General features: G+C 39.1%; 1 protein-coding gene across 1 annotated transcript; it reads right to left on the reverse strand.

Annotated features, from left to right (window-relative positions):
• Positions 1-10845: 10845 nt before the first annotated feature.
• LOC128625425 (small integral membrane protein 10-like protein 2A) lies at positions 10846-14575 on the reverse strand. Its single transcript, XM_053653703.1, has 2 exons — positions 14233-14575; positions 10846-12110 (listed from the first exon to the last, which is right to left on the reverse strand). Exons 1-2 carry the CDS (start codon positions 14410-14412, stop codon positions 12090-12092), a joined length of 201 nt encoding a protein of 66 aa, XP_053509678.1. The 5' UTR covers positions 14413-14575; the 3' UTR covers positions 10846-12089.

The raw sequence follows: 14575 nt of genomic DNA on the forward strand, positions 1-14575 counted from the left end.
AGTACCTTTTGTATTCGATTCAGTACCTACTGCTCGGCTGTTGCTACAATACGTACGGATTAGTATAAGTGGGAAGCATGAATATAATCCGGACACAGATTCTGAAAATTCTTTCGTGTCAGTCCCGTTGCATTATGGGATAGCGCAGTATCCACAGTGTCGAGTGGTTCCATACTGCAGAATCGAGGCGGAAGCAGTAGGTCATCTGATTATATCTCGCCAACTGTTTTAGGAATACCGAAAATTTGGACATACTACTACTTTGGCGTACTGCTTTTCGCCTACAGTGTAGTAGGGTAGTAGGGATATTTGGATGCAGCCCTGGCTATTTAAAAAGGTTGGAGGAGCCACTCAATATGTCCCACACTGACTTCCTGTTTCAGTGGAAATTATGTCAAAACATCAAAAACCACTGCTCGTTTCAAGGCATTTCATGGGAACTTTAAATTGTGGTTTACTTCTTTTATCAACCATGTGGTACCAATAAAGTTAAACTTTAAACTCACCAGCACTCTTCAGAGGACTAGGCAGTGTGAAAAGGGCCCACTCAGATATGTTTGGATTAGTTCTAAGTGAGCAAGCCCCACATAAAGAACATGCTGACATAAACATAAACTGAAAAAAGTTATAAATTGAATATAGAGAAGAAAGAAAATAAACAAAGAAAGCTTGTTAAAAAGGAGGAAAGGTAAACATAGTAAACATGTCCCTAATGAAAGGTGTCAGCATCAAGACGCCATCAAAATCTCATCCAGATGGTCCCAGATGAAAAGTGGTACTGAAGCAACACCCAGGTGGCCTGGTGAGAATCTACCAAGTAGGGAAGTACAAAGTGTGGAACGTCCAGTACACACTTCACCATTGAATCATGTGGCTACTGAAAATGTACAAAATCCCAGCAACAAAAGCAAGCAGGGGGATGAAAAAGTGAAAACTCTTAGGTCCAAAAGTGATCAGTGAGATGCTTCTCAGAATAGGCTTATTTGTGAGGAACACACTTCAACTTCCATTACAACCCATCAGCCTACGGTACATAAAAAAAAGATGACTGGTCCTGCAGCTGAGAGGGTCCATTGATCCACTAGTTAGTTGAGTTGATGCCCAGGTGAGCACCAGCCATAAGTGGAAGGCCCAAGAGGAAGTGGACCAGGCGATTGGCAGGCTTCATCACCATCATCAACAGGGTCCATAGAAATCTCACCAGGCTGGGTTGGGGAGAAGATCTGCAGCTCTGGTCCATAGCCAACAGAAAACAGAGGAAGGAGCCAGTCATGGCAGAGGTATCAGCGGTGGAGGAAGAAGATTAAAGCTGTGTCTTAAGGTCACCATCTTGCCAAACTCCCCTGCCTCCAACAGTGGTTCAGCACAGAGGATAGTTGCATTCGCTGTAATGTATCTTTCCAACCCATTGTTCCAAGTTGCAAGACCACTCTAAGGGTGATACGGGTGGTGACTCCACCAGGTCCCGAGGACACTATCAGAAGTGTTGGAGTTCAGCAAGCCGGAGTTGAACAGACTGGCTTCACAGCCATCAGGAAGCTAGTTCATCAACAAAGGTGGAGAGCTGAACACACCAAACCAAGAGCCTTGACATGACTCTTCAACCATGGAAAAGAGTAGGAGATGAAGGTTGATCTTTGCAGCCAACTCCACTTCCCCCAAGAGATCAACCTAACATCACTCCAGGCCTGGCATAGTGGTGAGGTTCACTTCAGCCAAAACAGTGTTCCTCATTGAGCTGACTGTTCCTTGGGAGCAAGAAGTGGAAGCTGCTTATGAGAGAAAGAGGGCTACGTATTCAGAGTTGGCTGCTGAGTGTAGGGTGGCTGTCTGCAGGGATCCAGTGGAGGTCAATTATCCAGGTTTGATACATGGTATTATAATCAGCTATGCAAAAGTGTTGGATTAGTGTTTGCCAAATGTAATTAAATCACATTCCACTAAACACATTCACATCCACTAGACTGAAGAAATTTCAGATATACAGTGCTGCAAAAAGGTATTTCCTGATTTCTTCTGTTTTTGTGTGTATCTCATACTAAATTGTTTCAGAAATTAAAACAAAATCTAAGGTAAAGCAAAGACAACCTGGGTAAACACAAAATACAGTTTTTAAATGATAATGATATTAATTGAAGTAAAAAAGTTATCCAATACCAACTTGGCCTGTGTGAAAATTTATTTGTTCCCGTAGTTACTAATTCCCCAAATCTAATAAACTGCATTTATAATGGGGTTCAGCTGGACTAGACACAACCAGGCCTGATTACTGCAAACCCTGTTCAATCAAATCAACACTTAAATAGAACTGTTTCAACAACATGAAGTTGGTTAAAAGGTCTTACCCAGTTACACACTATGCCAAAGTTGAAAGAAATGTTGAGGAAGAAGGTGATTGAAATACATCACATTTCAATCAAATACATGATCAAATACATTACAAAGCTATTTCAAAGGTCCTGGGACTCCAAAGAACCACAGTGAGAGCCATTATCTCCAAATGGAAAAAACTCAGCACAGTAGTAAACCTTCCCAGAAGTGTCCGACCTTCCCAAATTCTTCCAGGAGCTCAGCAACTACTCATCCAGCAAGTCACAAAACAGCCAAGGACATCATCAAAGGACCTACAGGCCTCTCTTTTATCAATAAAGGTCACTGTTCATGACTCCACTATCAGAAAGACACTGGGCAAAACTGGCATCCATAGAAGAGGGGTGAGGTGAAAAACATGAATTTTGCTCTCTACCAGAAAATCTTAAAGGGGAATGTCCGGGCTTTAGTCCACTAATTGAAACTGTAGCACAACTGGATTATACAGCAAGACAATGATCCAAAGCCTAGGAGTAAGTCTACCTCTGAATGGCTCAAAAAAAGTTACAATTAAAGTTTTGGAGTGGCCTAGTCAAAGTCCTGACTTGAACCAATTGAGATGCTGTGGCAGGACCTGAATCGGCTAGTTCATGCTTGAATTCCCTCCAGTGTGGCTGAACTAAAGTAGTTCAAAATTCCACCACAGTGCAGTGAAAGACTGATCTCCAGTTATCGGAAGCATTTGGTTGTAGTTATTGCTGCTAAAGGTGGCACAACTGGATTTTAAGTTTAAGTGGGCAGTACGTTTTTCACATGGGTGATAGGTGTTGGCTAACTTTTTTCTGTTGCTTCAATAAAAAATAATATTAAAAACTGTATTGTGTGTTTACTCAGGTTCCCTTTATTTTATATTGTATTCATTTGAAAATCTAAAATTATTTAGTATGAGATATACAATAAAAAGAGAAGAAATCAGCAAATACTTTACAACAATGCTTTAGAACCTATTTATATTTACAATAAAAACAATAAAAGAGCCACTCAGTGGCTTACTCAGTTGGGATAAATTTGCACCTTTAATATCTGTATACCGTGTTGATATTTCTGTAAAACTGCTTTGAGACAATGTCTATTGTAAAAAGTGCTATACAAATAAAATTGAATTGAATTGAATTGAATTGAATTTGTGTGTGTGAGTGTGTGTGTGTGTGTGTGTGTGTGTATGAGATCAGGGGCTTTAGTGTAGCTAGCTTTCTAGGTTGTCAGTGTGATTTATCACATTTAGTAGTTAAATGGATATCACGAAGATTAGACTTGCTACTCGTATAAACCAATGGTAAGATCTGGCTCAGTTTAAACACTGCTTAATAAGCTGTTTATCCAGCACCATTATTATTATTCTTGTAAATAATAGCCTGGGTCACATGAGTGCACAAAACTTAACAGATAGTTCACACGTAGACTCCTCTGTCCTGGAACTGAACCACCAAAACTGACTGTTTAATCTGAAGTCTCAACCACTGACGCCAAGTGAGCTTTTTTCTTGCTTGGAAATTTGAATATTGAGGTCACATATAATAGACATGTGGAAAATAAGATAAAGAATTGGGCACCAGGACTATATTCCTCTCATAATCATAAAGAGCAGAGGGTGATGGTAGTGAGTTGCATTAACACTACTGCTTGCAGATTCTTGCACACGAGGATTCAATTATAGCATTCCAGCTTTTCAGATGAAGGGATTGAATGAGGGATTGGTTGGGGTGGAAAGGGTGCCTAGGTCCCTTTCAGTTCAGGACAGAATTGGGTGATTTAATGTAGCTTATCTTTGTTTCTGATTAGATTTAGGACACAAAAAATGTGAAGTTACATCATTTCAGATCTGATTTAGTGTGGAATGCAGCCCAGCTGATGGTTCTAAGTGTTGATCAACTTGACCATAAGGAATCTTTTTTACTTTTTTTTATGGCAAATGAATTCAGGTACAAAGGACAGAGAGATTTATTTTATATAAATACATATTTCCTTCTTTTTTTCCCAAAGTAATGGTTTGCCAGATTCTAGTGAGATACGGATACGTACCCCGTGCTATGGGAATAGTAATGCTGGATTTCTGGTGGATGTTTAATTGTTTATCACAAAACCAAAGAAGGTCCTGAACCAAGTCTGAAGACTGAATCAAAAGTTCCAAAGCTTTCCAACTCAGATTTTCTGCCAGATCATGTCAGAAAAATGTCTGAAAGAAACCTGGAAGTTCTTTCCTCGAGTAAGCAAATATGTCCATTGGCAGAGCGGGAGTTATAAAGAGAGAGAGAGAGAGTTTGGGAATTCGGGGGGTGGCTCTAGTTTGGGGGAGTATTTAGTGCTCAGAAAGCAGATGTCTGGCCCACTCCATGAAACTTTCTGTTTTCTTATTTTTCCTTTTTCCTCCCGCACATTCCTTGGGTGTGGATGCTTTCAACAAAAACAGTAAGGTCATCTAAAGAAAAAGTCAGCAAAAGTATATCATGGCTTTAAATATGTCCAAAATTATATTTCTGTTCTATCTCTCAGTAACGGGCTTCGGAAAAGGGATCTTCACTTCTGGAAGGGGTTCTAATCGGAACTCTGTCTGATAAGGAAATCACTGTACAGTAGTAAGGTTCTGCAAAGAATCTTCAAGGGCGAACCTCACTTTAGGGTTCTAGATTAAACCTTTTTTCTAAGAGTGCCCTGGTTGCTTTGAATGAAATCTGCACTATATTTGTCTCATTTCTCTCTCTGTCTTACTTTCTCTCCTAAACTAATTTATTTGCAATGAAAATGCAAATTGATTGTGGTAATCGTCTAAATGGAAAAACAACACAATGTTAGCCTTTTATGCTCCTTTCGAGATCCTAAGGCTTATTATCCAGTTCAGAGGAAACAATGCACAATTATGCAGCTGATATTATATTATTAAAGTGAGGAATAGAAGTGTAGAAGCAGTCACGGTTCCTTAGAATTTTGGGCCTTTAGATAAAGTGCTCACATAATGGTAGCACTGCCATTAGCCTTCCTCAGACAGAACAAATCACTAGCAAGAGGTCATGCACAATGGCTACCATTATTCCTACTGACAAAAGCCTAAATAGCAAAGTCTAATATTATACAATACAGTGCTATATAACACAATACCCTCCACAATGCACCTCATCCTTTGCTGCCATAACCAATTTGAGAGTTAATGTGTATACTTGCGTGAAATGTATAGCATGGCTTTGCCAGAATGCACTTAGCGGCATGCCAAGGGCTGGCACCTCCGGGGCAGCATGTGTCCGTCTGATTAGAGATTCAGACAGAGAAGATGGACACATGCTGACCGACTTCTAGCAGCCTGAATGAGCAACTGGAGCATCCCTGTACGGTGCATATGCTCCAGTCGCCCCAGTCAGATGACCCTCCTTTCCCCTCCCCAAGGCCAAAAGCTCCAGATTCAACAAGGTCAAATATAGCACACCCTCATTTGACATGAGACACACCGCATATTGTGGTTAAAAGAATTTGCTCAGTTTAAACATTTGAAAAAACAAAACAAAACAAACGAACAAAAAAAAACAAGGTAGACATATATACATCTTAACAAGCTGGTAAAGCTGTGCTTGCTGCCTGTCACACATATACAGCCAGCTTTCATTTCTGTTAATCTTCTAAAGAGAGAGAGAGAGAGAGAGAGAGAGAGAGGATCTCAGCCAGACACTCAGACAGACAGACACATTTACATAGGAAGGTAGACTTTCATTCCCAGAAGGAAAATTCCATATACCTGTCAAAAATAGCACAGTTCAAGAATGAAATGCAGTGAGAAGTCAATTGCAATGATAATAGTAAATACAAAACTCTTGCTTTATCATTAATCTGAGTATAAAAAAACAACAACATATAGCTCTCCAGGTTGGGGGAAGAGAGAGGAAAATATAGTATCCTGTGGTGGAGGGTTGGAGCAGGCGGAAAGGGGCAAGGCAGGGCCAGAGGAAGCACTGTGCATCCGGCATCCTCTGTGTCCATGCCTATCACTTACTTCCCCAACATGTTCTTTACATTAGCAGACTGAATGGACAGAGCAGTTGCTTCTGTTTTGACACAAAGTGGCTGAGCAGACCAGTCTCTTTTTTCTGGAGCCAACACAGTTCCTATAGTTCTGCTATAGGCTTTAGATTACTGGTGCATTTATTGCAATTTTGGAAAACAGTATATATCATCCATCCATCCATCCATTTTCTGTACCATTCTCTGTATCATGTTGGTACAGGTGTACAGTTGGTATGTGTGAATAGATTTTATCTAAATATGAATAGTGTCATAAACAGAGCTGTGGTGTTGCTTCTCCTGTGCTAAAAGCAGTACATGACCTCTGAGCTGTAGTCAATTATTGCCTTTATCTCTGGAGAAACAACACCATAGCTCTGTTTATGAAAATGTTCATTTGTAAAACACGCAACTAAACACTGTACTTCCATATTTGGATAAAATCTATTCACACATACCAGTACACCTGTACTAACATGATAGATCAGGCTGGTTCTTCAAATCTGGCCCTCGAGGTCCACTGTCCTGCAGAGTTTAACTCCAATCTCAAACTCACAATTTTTTTTATTGTTTTATTAAATTTTTTATTTATTTATTTATTTATTTTTTACAGCAGAATGCTACTATAGAGGACTTATTTCAGGGAAACTTTCAGATTTGTATCTGGTCCCCCACCAGAAATATTCAACCCAAAAGTGAGGGAAATTTTAACAAATTGCACTTTCTCACCCCCATAAAAAAGAGAAGTCTCAAACCTGAAATGTTCTGCATGCACACAATACATACCTAGGTACCCTTAAAAAATTAAAACTAATACCCGAACCCTTCCCATTATAAACTGACCCTAAATGTGGAACTGTGAGCAATCTTGCACATTATATTTGGACTTATGTTCTAAGTCTATGGAACAGGAATGTGCAAATTATTTATATATGTCCATGTACCTTGTAATGTACTCTAAAGATAATTTTTTTTTCCAAGGAGCTAGGACCATCCTGAGCTGAGATATTGAGGATTCCTTAAACAGCTGAATAACCAAAATTTGATGTGTGTCATGACACTAAGATGGTCGTCATAGTTAAACCAAGTAAAATAAATAAAATAAAATAAAAACTGGTGGCTTTGCAATGTTAATACCTAGGGGTAATCACTAACAAAATTAGGAAAAATAAAAACGGTCGAGCAACCTGCATTGGACCATTTGAGATGGAATGACCTGTGTAAAGATAAACTGCTGCTTATCAATGCCCAGCTGAACAGTGTTTGAAATTCATGATGTGGATGAATTTAGCAGAATGAACTTGGATTACATCCGGCTTTACTAATCCTACACATTACGAACGGAGGATGATCGATGACGTTAAAGGTATTGACAAATCGGCACCAGGATCCCCAGTTTAATCCTGAGCTCAGGTTACTGTCTGTTTGGGTTTCTTCCATCTTCTCTCATTTCCTCCCACCTCTCAAAAACATGGTAGGTGTGGGCTACTCTAAATTGACCCTAGCTGTGAATATGTGTGAATGCATGTGTGTATGGTATCCTGCGATGGACTGGCATCCTGTTCAGGGTGTATTCCCGTCTTTCATGCAGTGTTCCTGGGATAGGCTCCGGATCCACCATGACCCTGACCAGGATAACGCTGTTATTGAAAATGAATGAATCTGAAGGATCATTTGATTGTAATACCATGCATCATATGCCGGATGTGTGTAACACACAAGATCAATGATTATTTGAAGCTAATGTATTTATTTTTGCAGTTAATTTACATTAAATGTAAGCTTTTCTTCTTGTCTGACATCCACCCTCACAGCAGACACCATACACTTACACGCACAAGTATGTCTGTGTAGGACCTTGTGCACAGGATGCACCTGATATAAACCACTCAACACACATAAACTCACCACTACACACTTTTATGAGCATGGCCAGTATATGAATATGCTGAATATAGCAACTGCACAGCAATATTACCTCTAATAAACATAAACTATCTTCTGCACACCACAGGAAGTTGTTCTGTTTCCAACCATTTTGAAGCACTTGCACTTGCATTTGCAAAAGCTCATAATCTAAGTGCTCAGTACAGGAGATTAAATATGTGTAGCTTTAATGCAGAGAGGGGAGACAATGGTTTAGGCAGTTGCCTTGGAAACACGTTATTGAACCGTGCCATTAGATATCTTTTTTATCACATCATTGGATGGAGCACTGGGACAGAAAATAAAAAGAAAGCTCCAAAGGGGTGACCTGTACACTTTTATATTTTCTTTCAATACTTACTTACTCACTGAATTATTTATTTAGACTCATGGACAGACTTGTGGTCAGTCATTTCTGAGGTGCTGTCTCGTATAAAACGTAGTTTTGAATAATTTTTTATTTATTTGTAAAATGCTTTTAAAAAAAAAAAGAGTACAACAAACATTCTCGGTTCAGACAGAATATTTTCTACAGCAAATCCTTTAAACTAGCAACATGAAGACATTTTAATGATCAACTGCCTCGATTAAAGGAATGCATTTTACAATTTCTCTCGAAAGCAATGCTAAACTTAATCCCTCCATCTGTCAGTTGAAACATCTATCCTTGTGGTGTGGAAAGCAGTGTGACTCTGAATCGTGTCCCTGAATGTTTTTTGCTGTGTAGTTCCTCATGTAGTGTGCATGTACTGCCCCTCTATGGTAAAAACTAGAAAAGTTTCACTAAAACCATTAGTTGCTTATGGTTCTGGATAGATCATACAAAATAGGCTGGATTTATGGACTCAAATTAAACCTCATACTTGGACTTCTCCATTTCCCCCCTGAAATAGATCATTGCTTAAACTGTCTGTAAGGATGTCCGCTACATTTCTAAGGGCACATTATAGTATAGAAGGAATAAAACACAACAGGGCATTTTGTTATAGGAAAATAATCAATGACATGGTGGTCAAGTGCTACCAGCATGTCCCAAAGTGTTTTATTTCTCTTATTCCATAGTAATATTCAATTATTAATTAAAAAAAAGGTTTTATTTCATGTACTTTTTTAAAATATCCATTATGAATTCCATGTAATGTTGTGGAACGAAACAAATTAGCCTCTTTTATCATAACAGCTAGAAACTGTTGTTCCCTCACCAGACTATTTTTTCTCAAAGTTAATAAGACAGCTCGGTCTGTTACCATTTTTACAGCGCAGCACAAAACCTTCTGTTAAGAAAACAGTTTCAGAAATCTTAAAGTTGCAGCTTCATCTCTGACTGTTACAAAGAGCTGGAGACTCGTTCCAACACATAGAGGGAAGATTCCATGAGAATCACTGAAAACTTCATGTGGAGCCATACAACTTCCTGTGTAGGAGTTACTCCAGAAACAAATGCACTAATACAATTGTGATTTGAATTACAGATGGCATTACTGTCAGAGCTGCTGTTATAGAAAATTGATCAACAACAACACCAAAACGAAACAAAACATCTGGCCAATCAGAATTGAGTATTCAACAGCGCTGTGGTATAATTCGTTTATATACAGATACAGTTGTAATCAAAATTATTCAACCCCCATTGCAAATGAGGTTTATAGTCAAAATGTACAGACTTTCAGCTTTTGCAATGAACAAATCAAACAAAAGCAATTGAAATGCTTCAAGTGGTTTCCACAAATTCAACTGAAAATGCAATTTATAATGATTTCTCATTTTCAAAATTTGTAAATTATTCAACCCCCTGAATAGAATCCATCACAACAGCACAAATATGCAAAACAGGTGTTGTCTCAAGCACACCTGATGCAACTAATCAAAGGCTTCATTAGTTGCACCAGGTGTGCTTGAACTGGAATATATGAAATACCTGAACTGGCTAGGGGTAGGAATATATGAAATACCTGGACGAGCCAGAAAAAGGAAGCTATCAATGGCTGCAACCAGATTTCTGAGAAGGCAGGTTGTGAAAAACCCTTGAGTGAAAGACCTGCAGCAAGACTTGGTGGCAACAGGCACTGACGTTTCAGTGAGCACAGTAAGGCGAAACACAGGTTTCCATGCTAGAACTCCAAGACATTCACCACTACTGATGCAAAAGCACAAGAAAATTCAAAATATTACTGCAAACCCAAGAACATTACTGAACTGGAGGCCATTGCTCATGAGGAATGGGCTAAGATTCCTCAGGAACGCTGCCAGAAGCTATGCATCTCATTTGAAGCAGGGCATAACAGCAAAACGGTTCTCTACTAAGTACTAAAGATGCTTGCCATGAAGGTGTTGAATAATTTTGAAACTGGAGAAATCATTATAAGTTGCATTTTCAGTTGAATTTAGGGAAAGCACTTGAAGCATTCATTGTGTTCAATTGCTTTTGTTTGATTTGTTCATTGCAAACAGCTGAAAGTCTGTAAATTTTGACAATAAACCTGATTTGCAATGGGGGTTGGATAATATTGATTGCAACTGTAATTATATATTAAAAAAAAGGCAAACAAAAAAGGCTTGTTCTTCATTCTTTTATTATTGTATATTCAAATAAAATTGTTTTTCCTTACATTACTTATGCTTGCTGTTCAAAGTAATTGCACATTTAAAATAATGCACTGACAAAAGACAAACGAGAAAATTCATATTGTATTTAAGGTTAAAGACATTTTAAAGTACCATTTTCTGTTGTCTAAAAACAGCTAAACTGACTCACGGGCAGGAGGCAAGACTGCATTTTACAGAAAATAAAAACAATAATAATAAGTGGAGCCCATCAGACAAAATGATGGGATCATTGTTCTGTGGCATTCTTTAAAAATATTAGAAATGAAAAAAAAAATGTTAATAAACATTTTTCATGTAATAAACACTACTGGTCACAAACGGTCATCTCATCAACATGAGGTAAAATGGTAGAATATGGACTGTGACCAAAGTTTTTATCATGCCACCCTGCATCCGCAATTAAAACTTCCCTTGCATGCTTGTGTACCAAAATCCAAACTAGACATTTTGTTTTAAAATGAGCCAATATCCTTTGGTAATTATGTAAGTGTGTTTCTCAAAGTAAATTATAGGCTAGTGCAGGATGTCGGCTGTAACATTTTGCTTAACAAATCCCCCCAAAAAACTGCCACTAGTGCTGGAAAAAACAACAACAACAACAACAACAACATCCAGTTATAAACTAAGTGGTAAACAAGAAGACCATCTGTAATCAGCACATTAGGCATGCAGCTAAAGTGCGAGTCAAGTGCTACATAACTAAATGGAAAAAAACTCCCCTGACCTTTTACAAACTGAGCATGTGAGAGTGTGTGTGTATATTGCACACTGATAAAGCCTCTAAAATGAAGAGGCAAACTCATCTGTAGTGGATCAATTAAAAAAAGGCAATAAACATTTCCACAAACCAAAATTGGTCACTTTTGTGATGGTTACAAGTGAGCGAAGGTTGTAACCTCTCCCTGAAATTTCCAACATTTACCTTATCGCACAGAACACACCCCAAATATTTCCATTCCAAAGCCATGGCAGTCAGCAGCGACGCCCAGCTGTAAAATACAACAAGGTTCCTATTTTTTCTAGAGAAACTGCAGGGAAACGGTCTAAGTGAGTTTTCAGCTTCGCCTTTATGTATGTGTCCATAGTTCTTCCAGTACTGGGGTTCCCTTGGCCTCGGCTGACTTCTGAAGCGGCAGCAGCAGCATATGAACCTTCTGGTCCAGAGATGTTGACACTTCAGTTAACTTCGTGTATGGAAATTAATGGATCTCAATGTGGACCTGCACAAAACAAAAAGGATAAGGCACTGATATGCTATAACGTTAAAATCAACTATGAAGTGCCCCTTAATGAAATCAAAATTTAGTTTTGTGGCTTTTAGTATGATTATGTTCATCTTAAGGTTATCTATAAGCTAGTGTGTTCAAAAACAGTTATAAAATTCACATTTAGAAGGTATATGCATTCACATTTACAGTCTCTTTCTACCACCAATAAAAGATTTGATGACATCATTCTGCACTTCAGCGTCTCATCAGATTTTCTGTCCAATCAAATGCTCTCTAGACTCTGACATGCCCCACCCCCAACAGTTGTAGGACTGCCGGCTGTGAGGTAAATTATACCATACATTTAAAAAAGGGGGAGGAGCCACTCAATATGTCCTGCTATGACTTCAATAGAAATTATGTCAACACATCGAATAATGCTTCACGTTTCAAGGCACTCCACGTAATGTTGTGTAATGTTGTGATGTGTCAATGTTAATGTGCATTGAGAGAGATTACACCCATTTACAATATGAATAGCAGGGCTGCAATGAACATTTACATTAAGAATTTGTTTGACAGGTTTTTATTTAAACCAAAAGTGCTTTACAGGTAAGGTACTACTCATCTGTTGAAGGTGAAAGAAAGTGGGGTCCCCAGAGTTACTATTTATAGTTACTATTGAGCTCTTATAGTTATTACCTTATTTGAGTGGTCCCATATATTAAATGGGTTTAAGAAAAATATCAGAATTTAAAAACCACTAGGATCCAAGTTGACTTTAGACCTAATGTGTTCTGTTGGGGAAAAGTTCAGGAATAGGAATTGCTATGGCTCAAATAAAGTCAAAATATTATTGTCCATTATTAAAATAGTTAAGACGACATTTACATTTATTCATTTAGCAGATGCTTTTATCCAAAGTGACTTACAAATGAGGAAATACAAGCAAAGTGATATATCAAGTGGAGAACAATAAGTAGTGCTACCATACAAGATTTATAATTGAGTTCCTGAGAACAAAGTGCGCAGAGTAGAGGTGTAAGAGGCAGTGTAAATGCAGATTTTTTTTTTTTTTAAATAATGTGTGGTTGGCATTTTATGGGTTAGTTAAGTGCTCACGGAAGAGGTGGGTCTTTAGCTGTTTTTTGAAGATAGTGACAGATTCTGTGGTCCGGATTGAGGCTGGAAGTTCATTCCATCACTGAGGGACAGTTAGTGTGAAGGTTCTGGAAAGGGACCTTGAGCCACGCTGAGTAGACACTACTAAGCGTCGGTCGTTAACTGATCGCAGGTTGAGTGAGGGAACATAAACCTCAAAGAGAGCGTTGAGGTAGGGGGGTGCTGTTCCAGACCAGATCTTGTATTTGAGCATCAAGGCCTTGAATTTGATGCAGGCAGCTACAGGAAGCCAGTGGAGGGAGATGAAGAGGGGTGTGACATGGGTTCTTTTGGGTTGGTTGAAGACGAGGCATGCTGCTGCATTCTGAATCATTTGAAGGAGTTTGACAGAGCTGTCTGTGAGGCCCAGACATGGTGGTGTGCAGTGCCACCTCACAGCACCAGGATCCACAATTCACTCCGGAATGGACGATTATGAGGTGTTTCACATTTTCTCCCCATGTATGTTTGGGTTTCTTCCAGGTTCTCTGGTTTCCTCTGACTGTCTGAGAATATGCTGGTAGGGGGATTGAGTAATGCTAATTTGCCACTAGTTGTGAATAGATGTGTGGATGTGTGTACATCCAGGGTGTATTCCTGTCTTACGCCTAGTGGTCCCGGGATAGGCTCCAGCTCCACCATGACCATAACCAGCATAATAAAACGTCTACTGATGATGAATGAATGAATGAATGAATGAATGAATTCAAATGTTTAGAAAGTATGCATGTGCTGAGGGGCCTGTGGAATTTAATTTACAATTAAGGGACTCATTGGCTACAAAAGGTTTGGCTTAAGGAAATCCAGGAATTTGCACCTGTAACCTCCTGATCATTAATACTGATTTGTAACCTAGACTGAAAAACGGATCCCATATGCATTATGGCTGAAATAAAAAGAAATTATATTGTAGTCAAGCAGGATTCTCAGCCCTTATACAACTTCTTCTTCTTCTTCTTTATTGTTGTTTTACCTGTAAGCGCACGTTGAACATCATGGAGGCGATGAGGTAGAGGTACGGGAATCGGATGCGGAGACGCCACGCCAAATCAAATAAAATCAACAAAGTCCTCGTTAGTCCTTTAGAAAACACACCGTAGGTCCGACCAGCGGATCCCGAAAAGCGGAGCACCAAGTACGACAGTCCCGCCATAAGCCGCCGTTTAGCGCGCGCTGCTCCAGTGTCTGTCCACCTCCTTCACCGGCTCGTGCTCCTGAATTACGTGAGCATGTTTTCCCACACTCGTTTTAACCTCAAAACACTATCCGTATTTTAGTGAACTCATACTCCACCCTCTGTGCTACTCTAACGTGAT

This window comes from Ictalurus furcatus, chromosome 2 (genome assembly GCF_023375685.1).
Source record: "Ictalurus furcatus strain D&B chromosome 2, Billie_1.0, whole genome shotgun sequence".
In the NCBI taxonomy this organism is placed as follows: Eukaryota; Metazoa; Chordata; class Actinopteri; order Siluriformes; family Ictaluridae; genus Ictalurus; species Ictalurus furcatus.

Bases quoted from the DNA above. Each gene is read 5' to 3' on its own strand.
- LOC128625425 (XM_053653703.1), bottom strand. From the start codon at position 14,412: ATGGCGGGACTGTCGTACTTGGTGCTCCGCTTTTCGGGATCCGCTGGT. The intron at 12,111-14,232 runs GTAAAACAACAA...TGTTTTGTGCAG, and splicing joins TGTTCAACGTGCGCTTACAG to GTCCACATTGAGATCCATTA.